Source organism: Stegostoma tigrinum, chromosome 4 (genome assembly GCF_030684315.1).
Source record: "Stegostoma tigrinum isolate sSteTig4 chromosome 4, sSteTig4.hap1, whole genome shotgun sequence".
NCBI lineage: Eukaryota > Metazoa > Chordata > Chondrichthyes > Orectolobiformes > Stegostomatidae > Stegostoma > Stegostoma tigrinum.
In genome coordinates, this window is record NC_081357.1 from 62,093,600 (window position 1) to 62,110,002 (window position 16,403).

The 16,403-nt window shown below is 38.9% G+C and overlaps 1 protein-coding gene across 2 annotated transcripts in view; it reads right to left on the bottom strand.

Annotated features, from left to right (window-relative positions):
- The window catches only part of cep85l (centrosomal protein 85, like), a 284,881-nt gene that overhangs the window by 13,825 nt on the left and 254,653 nt on the right, over positions 1-16,403 (bottom strand). For both annotated transcript variants that reach the window (XM_048531736.2, XM_059645374.1), the window contains exons 5-10: positions 15,713-15,821; positions 14,454-14,639; positions 10,618-10,770; positions 3,779-3,933; positions 1,055-1,172; positions 261-311 (exon numbers count right to left, since the gene is read on the bottom strand). In XM_048531736.2, the coding sequence (XP_048387693.1) occupies positions 261-311; positions 1,055-1,172; positions 3,779-3,933; positions 10,618-10,770; positions 14,454-14,639; positions 15,713-15,821 (772 nt within the window). The remainder of the gene's footprint in view (positions 1-260; positions 312-1,054; positions 1,173-3,778; positions 3,934-10,617; positions 10,771-14,453; positions 14,640-15,712; positions 15,822-16,403) is intronic.

Genomic DNA, 16,403 nt, shown 5'->3' on the forward strand with positions numbered 1-16,403 from the left:
CTCTTACTTCATCTCTTGAGTTCAGGTCTTTCATTCATGCTTGGATCAAGATTCCACTGATGTTAAGGATCAATTGGCCCTGGCAGAACTCAAATTGAGTATCTGTGAGCGTGCCATTGCAGTGTAAATGTCATTTATTTTTATTATATATTAAATATGGTGTCTATAGTGACAAGGAAGTGAAAATCAGCTCTTTTCATGCCTTTTTCTTAGACCTCGTCACTAGTGCACATTTTCCTATTGCAGAAAAAAAAATTTACCTGTTTCTCCAGGTTACATTGTTTTATTTGCTGCTCTTGATTGTCAATGACCTGCAAACATAAGCAAAACAAAATCAAAAGCTATGCATCAATGCTAGATGAACACCTGTTATCTCAGATTCTCCAGCATCGGCAGTTCCTACTATCTCAATGCGTCAATGCAGTGGCTCCAGTCCAAAAACTGACATTTAACGTAGGCACTTCATCATGTCTGTATAGTTTATGCTGTCGTAAGCCTCACACTTCACCAATTGCAGCAGATTTGTGCTGTTTGGCTTCAATGAACTATGATGAGAAAGCAGACATGTATAAACGCAAACTATCAGGAGGTAAAGATGCAGCTTTCTGAGAAGCCAATCTTACGTGCTACTGGCCCAATGCCAGCATATTTCAAGATATTCCCTTCTAGTAATTTGTCAACTAAGGGGAAAGGGAAGACTAAGGAAATTGAGAGAAGGAAAAATAAGAGAAGCTATGGCAAAGGCAGGAAGGAAAGATATTGGACAATTTGAAAAACAAACAGAAAAGAAGAGAACATGGGACATATAGTGATATTTTCTTTCAAGAGAATCTTTTATCTTTTGCATGACGTTCTTGGAAGTTCTGGACAGAATCCTAGCCACCCTCAACAATGTCCACCATCCCCCCCAACTCCCCCCACACCCTTGCCACCACTCCACCCCCCAACACCCCGACCCCATCAAACCCTGTGTAATAGGACAAATGGTTTGTGTCCGCATTGTAATATTTTATGATACATACAAGCTGTTAGTACTTCACAGGGTGAAACTAACCTTGTTGGCATGTTCATACTTTTTCCTGAGGTAGTCGTTCTCACACTGGAGCTGCTTCATGTCCAGCATGGGAAACCGAGCTCCATCTTCTAGGCACTTCTCTACTTTCTGTTGCAGACTGAACGTAAAATGCAGCAAAATGTCATCAACCTGAAATGATGCCCCTGTTTCTCTCTCCTGACAAATGCTGTCTGATATGCTGTTTGTTTCCAATAATTTCTGCTTGTATTATAATGATAATATATCTAATATCAACATCCCATAATATTTCTCCAGAATGTTGGCAGTTAAAGAATTTAATGCAGCCACATATAAAATATAGCAGCTATTTTGTATTGGGTTTGTTTTATGAAGAAAGCCAACCAATGTAATCATTGCCAAAACAATGTACACCATTTTTCAAAACTTACAAACTAGATAGGGGTGGCACAGTGGCTCAGTGGTTAGCACTGCAGCCTCACAGCACCAGGGACTTGGGTTCGATTCTACATTATGGCAACAGTTTGCGTGGAGTTTGCACATTCTCCCCGTGTCTGCATGGATTTCCTCCAGGTGTTCCAGCTTCCTCCCACAGTCCAAAAATGATAAATTGGCTGTGCTAAATTACCTGTAGTGTTCAGGGATATGTAAATTTGGTGGGGTATGGGGCTTGGTGGGATGCAGCAAGGCTCTGCGTGGACATGTTGGGCCGAAGGGCCTATTTCCACACTGTATAGATTCTACAAACAGCTGATGATGTTGAGCAATTCTTTGTGACTGAGCAGTATATCAAAATGACCAGACCAGGATTGTTGGGTCTAATTTTAAATCATTCAAAATCCATCCACTTACACACCAAATTGAAAATCAAGCTTATAACGTGCTGTGCTAGCACCAATATAGATTTTGACTTCTTGGATTTGCCTGTATCTGACTGCTTGAAAGACGGTCATCAATTTATGGTGGAAGGTTCCTAAATGTAGGAGCTGTATGAACAATCCTTGTCAATGACCACCTCACTGAATGAGGTCAGAAGTCACATGGCACCAGGTTATAAGCCGACAGGTTTATTTGCAGTCAAAAGCTTTCAGAGCGTAGCCCCATCATCAAGTAAAGCTCACAGAACACAGAATTTATGGGAAAAGAGATCAAGGGCAGAGAGAAGTGTTCCCCAACTAGGAGGGAACATTTCTTTCTGGCGATTGTTGAGCAGTATGCATTCATCCATTGTCGTAGTAGAGAATGCTCCAGTGGTCAAGGACATTCAATGTCCGATCTTCAGGGAAGCATCCTCCAAGGTCGCCTTCCAGATCCACAACAACACAGAGTTGCCGAGCAGAAACTGATAGGCAAGTTCCATACCTATGAAGATGGTATCAACGGTTATCTTGGGTTGATGTCGCACTACATGTGTCTCCATCACACTGCTCTGCATCAGTAAAATCTTCCTTACTGTCCTGTTTTGCCACCATCACCTGGATAAATTGTTATGATCTCTCTACTTTAATTAGTTTGTACAGTTTTGGGTTACTTATTGCTTTGGTTAGACCCTCAAAATGCGACTCAGACTTATCATGTTATTCTAGTCATTTGGTCTGACTCTAACACCACCTTATTCTTAATTTTTTGTAATTATCTTTCCGCCTCATTGAATCAATTTATAATTCATCCCTTCGCTTGTCATTCAGCTGTTGACACTTTACTCACACCATCTAACATTTCGGATCACCTGTAGGGACTTGTTATTTGATACTCCGCTCACGCTATTCGTATGATCTTTTGATCTCTCTGTCCATAAAGTCTGTGTTCTGTGTGCTTCTCTCTCACTTCACCCAACGAAGGGGCTATACTCCGAAAGCTTGTGATTTCACCTAGAGCTGTTGGACTATAACCTGGTGTTGTGTGACTTCTGACTTTGTCCACCCCAGTCTAACACCGACACCTCATCATTGTTGTATGAGGTGCTTGCTAGTAGATAGGGTTGCTGCTGCCATCTCATTTTACGGTAGAGCCTCACAGGGCTTAATTGGTCTGAAGTAGTAGTGGAAAACCACTTGGTAGTCAGCAAAAAAATAAAGCTCATCTTAAACAGGATACATGTTAGCAACTAAGTACAAGTTACACTGATAAGGTAGGATTGCTACTGAAGACGACTCTGAATGGTAAGTCTTACTCCTTTGAGATTCTATGATATTCTCTCATCAAGCCCATATGACATAATCAGTAGTGGAAATCATTTGAAGTGGATTAAAGTAGAGCTGATTCAAAGCTATTTTGTCATCATCTGCTGTTCTTGTGCACTCCCTTTCAAAGTTCTTTATCTTCAGTTTTGCAGCTAAATTTTTATCTTTTCTTCTGACTTTCCTTTACAAATTGCCAATTTTGTTGCTCTAAGTTCAGTATCAGCTTTGTGCGGGTTCTGCAACTGGCAGAGAATCTAACCCGAACATTTTTAAAAGTTTTGTATCAACTTTGAGAGGCATGTTGGCCACCCATTTCAAGGTCCACTCACAATGACGTCAACAATCTGTACAGGAAATCACAGCGGCTGTTGAAAAACACCATAAAAATCTAAGCTGCAAAACTGAAGATAAAGAACTTTGAAAGGGAATGCATGAGAACAGCAGAGGATTACAAAATAGCTTCAAATCATCTCTACTTTAATCCACTTCAAATAAACATCTGATATTTCTTGACACCCTAATCCATGTGAAGACGTAAAATGAGTAACTTAATGAATCATACCTTTGTACAGTGGCAACTAATGCCTTCTCCCTTTTCTTCTGACTCTCCAGAAGCACCTCCTTCTCTCTACAAAGGACTCGATTCTCCCCTAGCTTTTTTTCCAAATCTTTAAATGTGTCCTGAAACTTTTCATTTTTCTCTTCAAGTATAATAAGCTGCAATGACAATAATCGCAATGTGATAATGAGCAATGATGACTTACGAACATAATATACAGAGATTGGAGTCTAATAAGTGACTGCAATCTGTGTTTTTTGGAGAGATGTGTACTAGAATCATGCGACAAATGCAGTGAGGCCCACCTCAATGCGAAGATTTTTTATGTTTCACACGAGTAGTGTGATGAGGTTCTTGTGAGATAGTGGCAAGATGACAATTGACAAGTCATTACGGATTGTTAAACACCTTGTTGGCAGCTTAACTCACCTCATTAATGTTCTGACATCCATCTTAACAAACTCGCCAAACAAGCCTGGCATCTGGAAAACCTGACATGGAAACCAAAGTAGGAACACGATGGATTCAGCTTGCTGTTAGCTGCAAATGACCTCAATGTCAGACACCAGCAGCGACAACTTGGCTACAGTCCACACACCTCATGTCCACAGACACAAGCATCTATCATGCCAGCCTTAGTACACTCATGGCAAATCTCAAATCCACTGACAGGACACTACTGCAAATTAATGTTACACCTTATGCTGCACTGGCACTATCATTGTAATGCTGCAGCAAAGGCACTGTGCACTCAGGGACATACACCCAGCTCATGGGTTGGATCAGGCTGCCACTCTAGGCTATTCACTCACTTGTAGAACTTACTCACCCTCAGCCTATCTGGATGCTCACAGCATCCCTGCTATGAATTACCTTGTCTGACCATGCTTTCTCCTGTCAGCAAGAGAAAACAGGCTCATTTTACTTCTGTCTTGCATTGCCGTTTATTGCAAAAGATAAAGCCAGGAAGCAGGTCATAGTAATCAGAACGTCCCAGTCAAGTCAATGGAGATAGCCTTCACTCAGGAGTTCCCAGTAGGGTAATTCATGGGCAGCATCTGACACCAGTTTGGGTTAATCTCCACAGAAGTGGAATGAGGCCATTAAGTAGTCATTAATTGGTCACTGGTAGCCGACATGAAGGCCAATCATTGGCCCTCTTCCCCAAAACTTAATTGTAGTGGAGGCAGGAAGGTAACAGTGTTTAGGTATCCCAAGCACTCACTGAATTAAATGCTGTTCCTTCCTTGAATTGCGCAACTAGTGAGAGCAAAAGGTTCCTTTGTTGCGAGAATAATCTCACTTCAAGGAATATGAACTCCATCATATTTATTCTGCAGGCTGTTTTCCCAAAAAATAGCACACTGTTCAGACTGCACCAGACTCTGGTTCTTTCACATTATCTAGATGCCTCTATATAAAACACTCCACTTAACTTTAGTTACTGAATCTAACATGTACAACAACATAGAACATGACATTATTGCCTCCAAAATAAATTCTCATCTCTTACATAGGTAGTTTGCATTTCCCCAATCTCTCCTACAGCATGAAAATGGTGCTAGTCTAGGTCAGAAATAATATTCTCTGTGTCTACCAGGATCCTTGTTTTCTCTACAGCCTTTGTCCTTATCTACCAACCATTTTCATAATCATGCTTACAATGCCCAAACCATTAAGACTGTTTATGTTGAAAAAAGAATCAGTTGACACTCCAGTGTAATAGTGAGGGAATATTGGACAATTGGAGGCACTATCTTTTGGACGAGATGTTAAAGCCAGGCCTCTTCTGGTTGCTTGGGTGAAAGTAAAAGATCCCATGGCATTATTTCAAAGAACAGCAGGGAAGTTATCCCCACGGTCCTGGCTAATACTTCTGCCTAAAAGCAAGATCACAAAATAGATCTATCTGTCCTTATCACAGCGCTGTTGTAGTGAGCACAAATTAGCCACCAGGTTTCCTGGTTTATAATAGAGATTACACTTCAAAAGTATTCTATTGACTGTAAAAGCATTTAGTGATGTTCAGCAGTCATGAAAAGCATTATGTAAAATGCAAGTTTTCCTTCCCTTTTATTCTGTTCTTTCTATAGTGGCTGAAATAGCTAAAATGAATGGGTTCTCTTCTCTACCTTTAAACTGCTACTTCCACAGATCTCAAGGACCTTTTATTGGCTCTTTCATTTTCCTTTGATCTCATGTTAAAATTCCCTTGTGGTTTATTCTTTTTTTTAAAACCACTGACAGCTCTTTGACACAAAATCCTCTGTCAACCCTTCACTACCAACAGTTGATTTCTTCTAACTTTGCTTCAATTGCATTTTCCTTCCTTTTACTACATAATTGGCTGCCATGTTTTCAGCTTCCGAAACGTGTAAATAACTAATCCCTCTCTTAATTCCATAAATTTTCCACCTCATGTCTGATCCTTTTGACCAAGGCTTTGGCCACTCTTCCTGCTATCTAATATTTTCATCCTTTCCATTAGCCACCTTGTAATACCTTTTGGTGTTAAAGACAACATGAAATCTTAGTATCATAGATACACACAGCAAACCAGAAAGCTATTTGATTCATTGTGTCTGTGTTGATTTTTTTCAAAGGACAGTCTAGTATGTCCCATTCCCCTGTTCTTTCATCATTATCCAACATTTTGTTTGTATTCAAGTTTTTTATGCAAGCACCTTTTGATCTCTACCATTTAATCTATTTCGACCACCATTTCAAACATAATGCAAATCCTAAACTGCCACTGCATTAAAAAAAGATTTTCCTCATGCCACTCATAGAACATAGAACAATACAGCGCAGAACAGGCCCTTCGGCCCTCGATGTTGCGCCGACCTGTGAACTAATCTAAGCCCCTTCCCCTACACTATCCCGTCACCATCCATATGTTTATCCAAGCACTGTTTAAATGCCCCTAATGTGGCTGAGTTAACTACATTTCTTCTGGATCTTTTGCCAATCACTTCAATTCTGTACCCTTTGGCTATTCACCCATCAACAAAAATGAAATAGCTTCTCTTTATTAACTCCATTTATAACATTTTTGATTTAAAAACTTCTCCTGGCCTTTACTACTGAAAAAAAATGAATAATACAGCTTCTCCAGAGATGTCTACGTAGCTTATCCTTGGGACTATTCTATTAAATTCTAGGGTAGCACAGTGATTCAAGGGCTCAGTGATCAGCACTGCTTTCTCACAGCGCCAGGGTCCTGGGTCCGATTCCACCCTCAGGCGACTGTCTGTGTGGACTTCGCACACTCTCTGTGTCTGCGTGGATTTCCTCCAGGTGCTCTGGCTTCCTCCCACTGTACAAAGATGCGCAGGTAAGGTGGATTGGCCATACTAAATTTCCCCTAGTGTCCAGGGATGTGTAGGCTAGGTGGGTTAGCCATGGGAAATACAGGGTTACAGGGATTGGATAAGGGGGTGGGTTGAGGTGAGATGTTCTTCAGAGGGTCAGTGTGGACTCGATGGGCCAATTGGCCTGCTTTCATGCTGTAGGAATTCTGTGAGATATAAATCTGTGCCATACCTTCCAAAATTGATAACCTGTCCTGCTACCTTCAAAGAAACGTACACAAAGAACTGTGGTCTCTTTATCCTTGCACTTACATAAAAATGGCATTCCTCAATTTATATCGTTAACCATCATCCTTCCTGCTAAAATGTATCAAGTCTATAAAGTGCTAATATAACTTTAATGAATAAATCCTATTTTGTATTATTTTACAATGTATTACCTGAAAGAGATTTTGATTTAATTGAACATAAAATTATATTGGTTTCAGCGAAACTTTAACTTCCGTGGGCGCATAAACTAATTCATGTTTAGGACAATATATGAAATACAAGACAAATGGTCTATATTTGAGAATTGAGTTCTCACAAATCAGATTGGTTTTGTGATGATCTCGGGCAACGAGCATATTCCAGAACTTACCATTACACAGAGGGGAGGTGATGGCCTAATGGTATTATTGCTCGACTGTTAAGGAAGAGACGCAGATAATGTTTTGGGGACCCAGTTCGAATCCCACCATGGCAGATGGTGGAGTTTGAATTCAATAAAATATCTGGAATTAAGAATCTAATGATGACCATGAATCCATCATTGATTGTTGGAAAAACCCGTCTGGCTCACTAATTTCCTTTAGGGAAGAAAACTGCCATCCTTACCCAGTCTGGCCTAGATGTGACTCTAGACCCACTGCAATGTGGCTGATTCTGAACTGCCCTCTGCAATAAATGCTGCTAGGCCATGATGTCCTCATCCTGTGATGAATGAAGGAAAAAAAATGACCATTATCTGGTCTTCATTTAACAAAATCAGTAGGGGCACAGCTAGAAAATCAATGTGGTTCACTCACTAGTGAAGGAGGATTCTCTTCACGGTGGTGGTTTTTGGGTGACAATTTGTCAGACTAATCGCAAACAAACAAAGCCGAGAGATGGTCAGAGTTCATCTTTTTGTCTCCACATGCCTCATTTTTCTCTGCCTCAACTCAAACTATGTGTGTTCTGTGTAAGAGACGAAAACACGCCAGGTCCAAATTTCACCTCAAAGATCAGCCTCCTAGCAGCTGTTTGTACATCTTCCCTGTCTCTATCTTGTGGGTTATTGGGCACCTCAAATTTTAAATTCCTCTAGTTAAATTAACGCAATTTATTTCCTTCCACTATTGCTTAAGGGCAGTTAAAATGAAAAACTTTGAAAGAAAATTCAGATTAATTTGAAAACCGTTGATTTGTTTGGAAGCCAGAAAAGGATATCAATTACAATAGCTCCCTGAAAGATAAGCTGGGTCTTTGGACAATAAAAATGCCCTGAAAAAGATGAGTTACTATCAGTTCACTTTCAGCTATTCTTCAATTAAATTATGATGGAGTCTTGTTTGCAAAAAAAACTTAATTGGAATGCCAAAGGAGTATACAGACATGCTTGTATTTATAGCTAAATTTGCATAATTATGCACTCTTTTGAGCTGTAAATGGGTACATGTCTATAACTACAGTAATAAAACATTCTGCAACCATTTCCTTTGAATAATTTGCTTCTAAAACTAAAAGCACTTGGTGACTACCCATGCAGAAAGCCTCATTTAGTTATTTTAGCCTCATATGCTAAGACATAAATAAATGACTAGTACATAGTGAATTTGAATTATGCATCACTGCTGAATCTCAGTTTATTATTTCTTTGAGTGTTTAATGCCCATTTGTACCTACCCACAAATACAGCACTTGTCACAATTCAGCATTTTTGTGCCTAAAGATTTGCTTGTTGAAGTATATATGTAATAAAAATGTAATCAGGGTAATAAAGGTCCAATTTCACATCACAGTAGCTCAATTTGTACATAATATATTTTGCATTAGCTTTAGCTTCAGAAGACCAATTTCCCCTGAGGACAGGAAAAATATAATTGTGAATGATCTTGGTGCTGTTATAATGGAATAATAAGAGCTGCAAAATTATGGAGATCATTTTGTTTCATTATCACAGCAGCTCTTTCCTGCTGAATTACTCTTAATCCTAAATCTTAAATAATTTAAATGAAAGATGAATTCCTGTGCTATGCACTTCTTTAATTGGTTTTATATTTTAGCAAAAATCAGTGTTATTTTCAAAGGGTAAGGGAAATTTGTCAGAATTGGAAGCATGCAACCTATTTTTGGTTAATTTTCAATTACTTATGCATTTTTGTTTGGCAGACAGAGGTTGGGCAGAACAGGATGGCGGGCTAAAGGATTAGATGGAAGTGGCTTTGTTGACATGCCCCCAGTATGCAATTACAGGAATTTCAGATAGTCCAACCTCATTGAGCTGCAGTAAGCAGTGTGCACACTCAGAATCCAAGTTCCAAAACATCGCTGACGCATTCACGGATGCGTATGAGAAAATGCACTTTGGACTAAACATCTCGAGGGCAAAGGGTCCAAACCAGCCTGCTCCCACTGCACAACACTACCCACTGACTAATAAGGTTCACAGCAAGTCATGAACAACATCGATCAATTCTAATCCAATGGAAGCATTCAAGATACTGAGCCAACTTTAAGAGATTCTAGAATTCATACACATACATGGATTCTTGGCACTGCTGAGATAATACAGTCTTATAAATAAATTCTTACACTTTAGTACCAGGGTCATACAGGCAAAGCTAATCTCATCCTACCCACTTCTTTTCTTAGGCAGCCCCTCAGAACTGAAGATGACTTTGTTTCAATCCAGAGTTCTGGGTCTGAAGTGACAAAACAATCAAGTCCTAAATCCCCACACTCTGCCACAGGTGGGTGGGATCCTCAGCAAGGGCACATGATGATGATAAAACTTAATATGGCGCCCAGTGCACCAGTGCAGTATTTGAACATCTGAGGAACAAAGGATTTGATGACAAAGATCTCAAATCTGGCATCACTTCACGGTCACAGCCGGGGTTAGTAACCCTTCTGTATGCAATGGATATATGGATAATGTACAAGCAGACACCTCAGGCCCTTGGAGAAACAACACCAGAAATCCTGCATATACTAGCTCAACATTCTGCAACATCCCCATTGACTTGTGGCAATTTTTTGCCCAACAGAATAAGCAACTGTGATGATGCAAATGATTTCAAGCACCCAGCTGGAGACAGAGCATCAACAGTGGAATAACCATGCGATAACCAGCCTGCACAGTATTTAGCTACTGAAAATAACATAAGATTGCTGGAAAGAAGTCCACAAAATCACATGCAAAAAATAAGTGTCCATTTTGTTTCGCATTTATCCAATATTTGTCAGAGCTCTGTAAGTCCAGAACTGATGGCCCTTTTTGTCTTTTACCTGCTGACTTTGGCTCTGAAAATCATCCAAGGTGGGTAGGTCAGCAAGGTACTTTTCTAGAGTTTCTATTCTCTGTTGTCGTTCCTGGCTTTGCTCAGATTCCTTCTGCAGCTTCTTTTTCAGACTGTTGATATATTTCTCACGTGCTTTCACCTGAAGCATAGTAAAGAATTATTAATGAGAATCTAGATCTTTCAGCAACATGGCATATTTTAATAATAATGGTTCTCTAGTGCACTAATCGACGATCTGCTTGGCTGAGGAAGAGGACAGGAAGTGAATAAAAGAGCATTAATAATCAGAATATTAATCATTGTCACCATTTCACACTTTAGATGTGGCTTATGGATATTTCTAAAATGTAAAGGACTGACTGGTTTCTTCAACTGCATTTCAACTTAACTTTCCTGGAAATTCATGGAAATACAGTAGAGCACTAAGCACTTTGAAAGCACTTAGATACTTGAAAGAGTAGTGATCCCATTCTTGTTGGTCTATAATATTTATTTGTGCTTCTGCATATATACTTGCCTACTTTTATGTGTACTCATTTCCTTGATCAACGTAGTTCTGACTGAAATGTCACAGTTTGAGTATTTAATGTGCAGTTTTCAGTAACAAGGTTTCAAGTATCTACTCCATTCAGCAGTGTATCAAACAAAGGGACTGAATTCCTTTGCCTATTCTCTTTCCTATGAAGTTGGGAATGGCAAAGTTTCGTGCATGTTCATCACACTCCAAATTCCAGTGAAGCTTTTAAACACCAACAAAAAGTTTGTGATAACATCAATTCTTTTACGATCCTTAAAATGGATACCTGTAGAAGTGTCACTTTATAAAAGATGACTGACAGGTTGCAAGTATGGCCTACAAGCTTCTATTGCTTGCCCCAACCTCCCCTCAAGGAAGTGATGTTGAACTGCCTACTTGAAGCACTACTCTTTGTTAATGGAGGTACAGCCATGGTGCTGTTAGGGAGGGAATTCCAAAAGTTTCACTCAGCAATGGTGAAGAAATGAGGATATATTTTTAAATTAAGACAGTTTTTGACTCAGAGGGAACTTGGAGACAACAGCGCTCCCATATATTTGCTGCCTTTCACTTTTTAGGTGATAAAGTTGTGAGTTTGGTAGAAGCTATCAAACAAGCCATTGTAAGCGCTGCAGTGCATCTTTTAGAGATGATATACACGATGGCCACTTAGAGGAAGTGAAGGTGATGGATATGGTACCAGTCAAGTGAGTTGTTTGGCCCAGTATGGTGTCAAACTCTACACATGACCCTTGCCTTGTAAAATCTGAATTACTCACCTTATGCCACTTTTCATGAGCCATCTTCTGTAGGGAAATTAGGGATGGGCAACCTTAGAATAATGTGAACACGTATTGGCATTCTCTCTATATAAACAGTTAATTGCTAAATTATTCTAAATTATTTAAAATGTCAGCATGACATAGAGAGACTTAGCAGGAATTTCTTTGGTGCTGCTTTCACGCTGCCTCTGTAACTTTGGTGGAACCGCATTGACGACTCATGTTATGCTACACTTCTTATCACATTATCATGACAAATCAAGAGCTGTTCTGTAGAAATTCATGGTCACTCTAGGGCCTTCTCTTCACTCTACACACTGACATTGTTTGTTGCCAGAGCCAAATCACACTTTTGCTCTACTCTCCTTGTACTCCACTCAATGGTTATCTGAATCTTCAGTTCAAGCTGACACAATCCTGCTTCCTCTTTACTTTCCCAGTCAATGATGCACTCTGCTTTCTCCACCCGGCTCTTTTGCCTGTAGAGGTCAATGAATCCAGGAAATTGAAAACATTGAACTTCTTAGGTAAAGTCAAAATCACACTCCAGATGAGTGAAGCTCCAATGAAAAGCACATTTGTAGACATGGATTTAGGTACAAGCCCTTTCTCCCCAATCTTCTGTGAAATGGCTTGAATTTTTGGTTATCCCTAAAATTTCTTAAAACATTAGGAATCCTATTGAATACCTCTAGATTTTGGGCTTTTGTTTCCTTGTTGAACAAAATTTGGTTTCACAGAATGTTCCCTGACTTAACAAAGTCTTACGGCACTATTGAGACTTGGGTTACAGCTTATGTAGATTTGGTTTCAATATTTTAACTTCAATAATGTTCTCAAACTTGAATAAAGACAATCATGAGTGCATGAAAGAAAAGCTGGTTAAAGGGAATTGGCAAATTAGGTTGAAAGAATAAATCAATAGAAAAGCAGTGGCAGACATTTAAGTTGATCCTCCAAAATGCACAGGATAGATATATTCCACAAAAGAAGAAAAATTCCAAGGGACAGATCTATCAGTTGCAGTTAACTAGAACTGATGCAGATAGTATCAAACCTAAATAGAAAAGAAACATGTAATAGTGCAAAGAAAAGTCGCAGGTCAGATGATTGGGCATAATATATTATAAAAGTCACTAAAAAATTACTAAGGAGGGAAAAATTAAATTATGAGAGCAAGTTAGCCAGAAATATAGAAACAGATTCTAAAAGTTTCTATAAATATTTACAGAAGAAGAAAAGAGCTAAAACAATTAATACTGTCTTACTGAACCATGAATCCAAAAAATTAATAATGAAAATAAAGATTTTGCAATTTATTGAACAAAAGGTCTTTTGTATCAGTCTTCACTATACAGGATACAAGTAAGATCCTAGGAGGTTTAAATCAGGAAATGGAAAGGAAGGAAGAACTCAGGAAAATCATTATCGCCAGAGAAGTAGTGGTGAGTAAATTATTGGAACTATGGCCAGACAGGTGCCAGGGTCCTGATATACTTCATCCAAGGGTCTTATAACAAGTGCCAAATGAGATAGTTGATGCATTGGCTTTAATTTTCCCAAAACTAGATTTAGGGAAGGTCCCATTAGTTTGGAAGATAGCAATGTAATTTCCTCGACTTATAAAGGGAGGGAGACAGAGTAGAAAATTCCTGGCTAGTGAGCTTACTGTCTGTCAGAGGAAAATTGTTGAAAGCTGTTATGAAAGAAGTTATAGCAGGGCACTGAGGAAAGGCAATCAGGCAGAGTCAACATGGTTTTGTGAAAGGAAAATCAAGCTTAATCAATCTATTAGAGTTCTTTAAGGAATTGATATGTGCTGTGATAAAGGAGAGCTGCTGGATGTTCTGCATTTGATAAAGCACCACATTAAAGGTTATTGTATAAAATAAAAGCTTATGGTATATAAGGTAGCATTATAGCGTAGGCAGAAGATTGGCCAGCCGACAGAAAGCAGAGAGTAGGCCATAAATGGGTCAATTTCCAGATTGGCAAGGTGTAACTTCATTAGTTAACCATTGATTTGTGGGTCTGATCTTATGAAGTTTTCTTATTCGTTGGAATATATCCAATATGTGTATTCTGAAATATCCCCTCAAGTGTCTGCCACTTCATCTTTATTTTTAAATTTAATCTGTCAAGTTATTTTCATCAACTTTTCTTTAACACCTTCTTAATTGCCCAATTTAAATAAAAATGTTCCATACCCACTTGCCTCTTTCTCAAACTGATTGTAAAATTCAATCACATTATGGTTGCTGTACCTAGGAGGGCCTTCCCTGTGAGATCATTCATTAATCTGATCCCATTGCACAATGCCAGGTCTAGTATAGTTGGCTCTCTGGTCGGCCCAAGAATATGCAGCTCAAAGAAACTATAGGCAGATATATTCTTGGTCAGCGTGAGGGTGAAAGGATGTAAGGGTCAGGTGTAAATGTGGATTTGAGGTTGCTATCAGATCAGCCATGATCTTATCAAATGTTTGTATGTCTATGCAAAGCATCAGTGGTCATAGGGTTTTACCTTCTCCTCCATTTTCTTTATTTCTTCCACATATTTTTGTGTATTTTTCCTGAGGCACTCATTTAGACGCACAATCTCAAGCTCTGCTGCAGACAGCTTTTGCTCTAGGTCTTTCTTTCCACAATCAATCACTTTGGATGTTTCTGTGTGGTGTGTAAGTCGCATATTCTCACACGGTGATTCATGCTGCACAAGGAAAGATATACGAACATTGGAGATAGTAATGAAAAGGAGAACAAAATATTGCAAATCTCAGTAGCAAGCTAACAAGAAGTATATATAATGCACTGTAAAAACTTCTATATGTATGTAAAAAGGAAATATCAGCAAAGGTATGTAAAGGTCCATTACAGGCAAATGTACGGGAATTTATAATGGAAAATAGAGAAATGGTCAAGAAGCTAAATAATTACTTTGTCTGTCTTCACGGAGGAAGATCCATGAAATCTCCCAGGAATGATAGAGATCCAAGGGGCTTATGAGAATGAGGAACTCAAATAAATTAGTGCTAGAAAGAAAAAGTAGCATTGAACAATTAGCATTGAATTGAATTGAAAGATGGCTCATTTCTGAGACTCAATGATGCACATCCCAAGGTGTTGAAAGAAATGACAACAGAAATAGAGGCATCTTTCATGAGCCTCTGAGGGGCCAGACAGGTTCCCGTTTTTCCATCTCATTGAATGTTGGCACCTCCTCTCTTGGTATCTTCAAGAGAGAGCTTTTCGAGGTTATGTGTTCAAGTCTCTCGATTGGGAGTCAACAGGGTCATCACAAATTTAGCAAAAGTTCATACCGGATTGACTTGAAATAAATAGCTTTAAATAAATGGTATGGCTCAACTGAAAATAATTAATTGATACAGCAAATAGATTCTTGGTGCTGTGGGAAACTGTATTGACGCATATCTTCACTGAATGTCTGTGTATTAACACTCGGACTAATACCTGTGATGTTTACCTATGTTCAGCCTACATTATGAGTCTGGTCCCCAGTTGGACCTCGTACAAAAGTCAGTAGCCTAGCAAACCTGGTCTCATCAGCGAAGCCATGGCCTTGAGCATTCCTGCCATTAGAAGCTTTCACTCAATATCATGTTATCTGACTTTACTTGTATTTAAGGAAGAGTCACAGGCTCAATACCTTGCATGATGAAGTCCCAAACATGTGACCGGACCATGTCAATAGCAGGTCCCAGTCAAACCTCCCCTAAGATTTACAGTCAGATGTATCATATTGTCTTAATGTCACACAGTTACCTGTGTTTTTATCATGAATGCAGGATCACAGTGTTCCAAAAGTGCTCTCTGTGCTCGGAGTTCATTTTCTTGTATTTTTTGCTGAAGCTGGATAATCTGCTGTTCCTGGCTAAAAATAAAAGTAAGTTTGAGAGTCAAATAAATTTCTGACTTTAAATTATTACATGAGCCATCAAACAAACAATTTATTTATTCTGTCATCATTTCTCTCATACAATCTTAGTCCATGCAAGCTTTCTCCAGGTCTGTTTCCTATCTCCAGTGAGAAAGGAGATCCCCAGGTTTGGTAACTAATGGAAACAACATGAACTCAGATGCGTACCTCACCATCCAATAATCAGCAGTTACAGAATCTAATTGTTGTGTCTTTACTGGAACAAATTCAATACACCAATAAGTGTAAAAGAAAACATATAAAACATGGTAAAACTAGCCTAAACAATATTGAGATAGGCTATAACAATAAAACTTCTGGAAGCTGTACAAACTATCAAATTTAATCAATCTATTGGACTATTTTATGACTATAATAAGAGCCATTTTTAACACACTCATTGCACCTCATTAGCTGAAATGAAAGTATTGAGTAAGTTTTGGTGAATTTTAGAAAAGTTGCATGGAAACTATAATCTATTAGTGGAGACCAAAAGAAAATAAAACTGCAAGATTAAAGTTATGTAATGTTATGGCA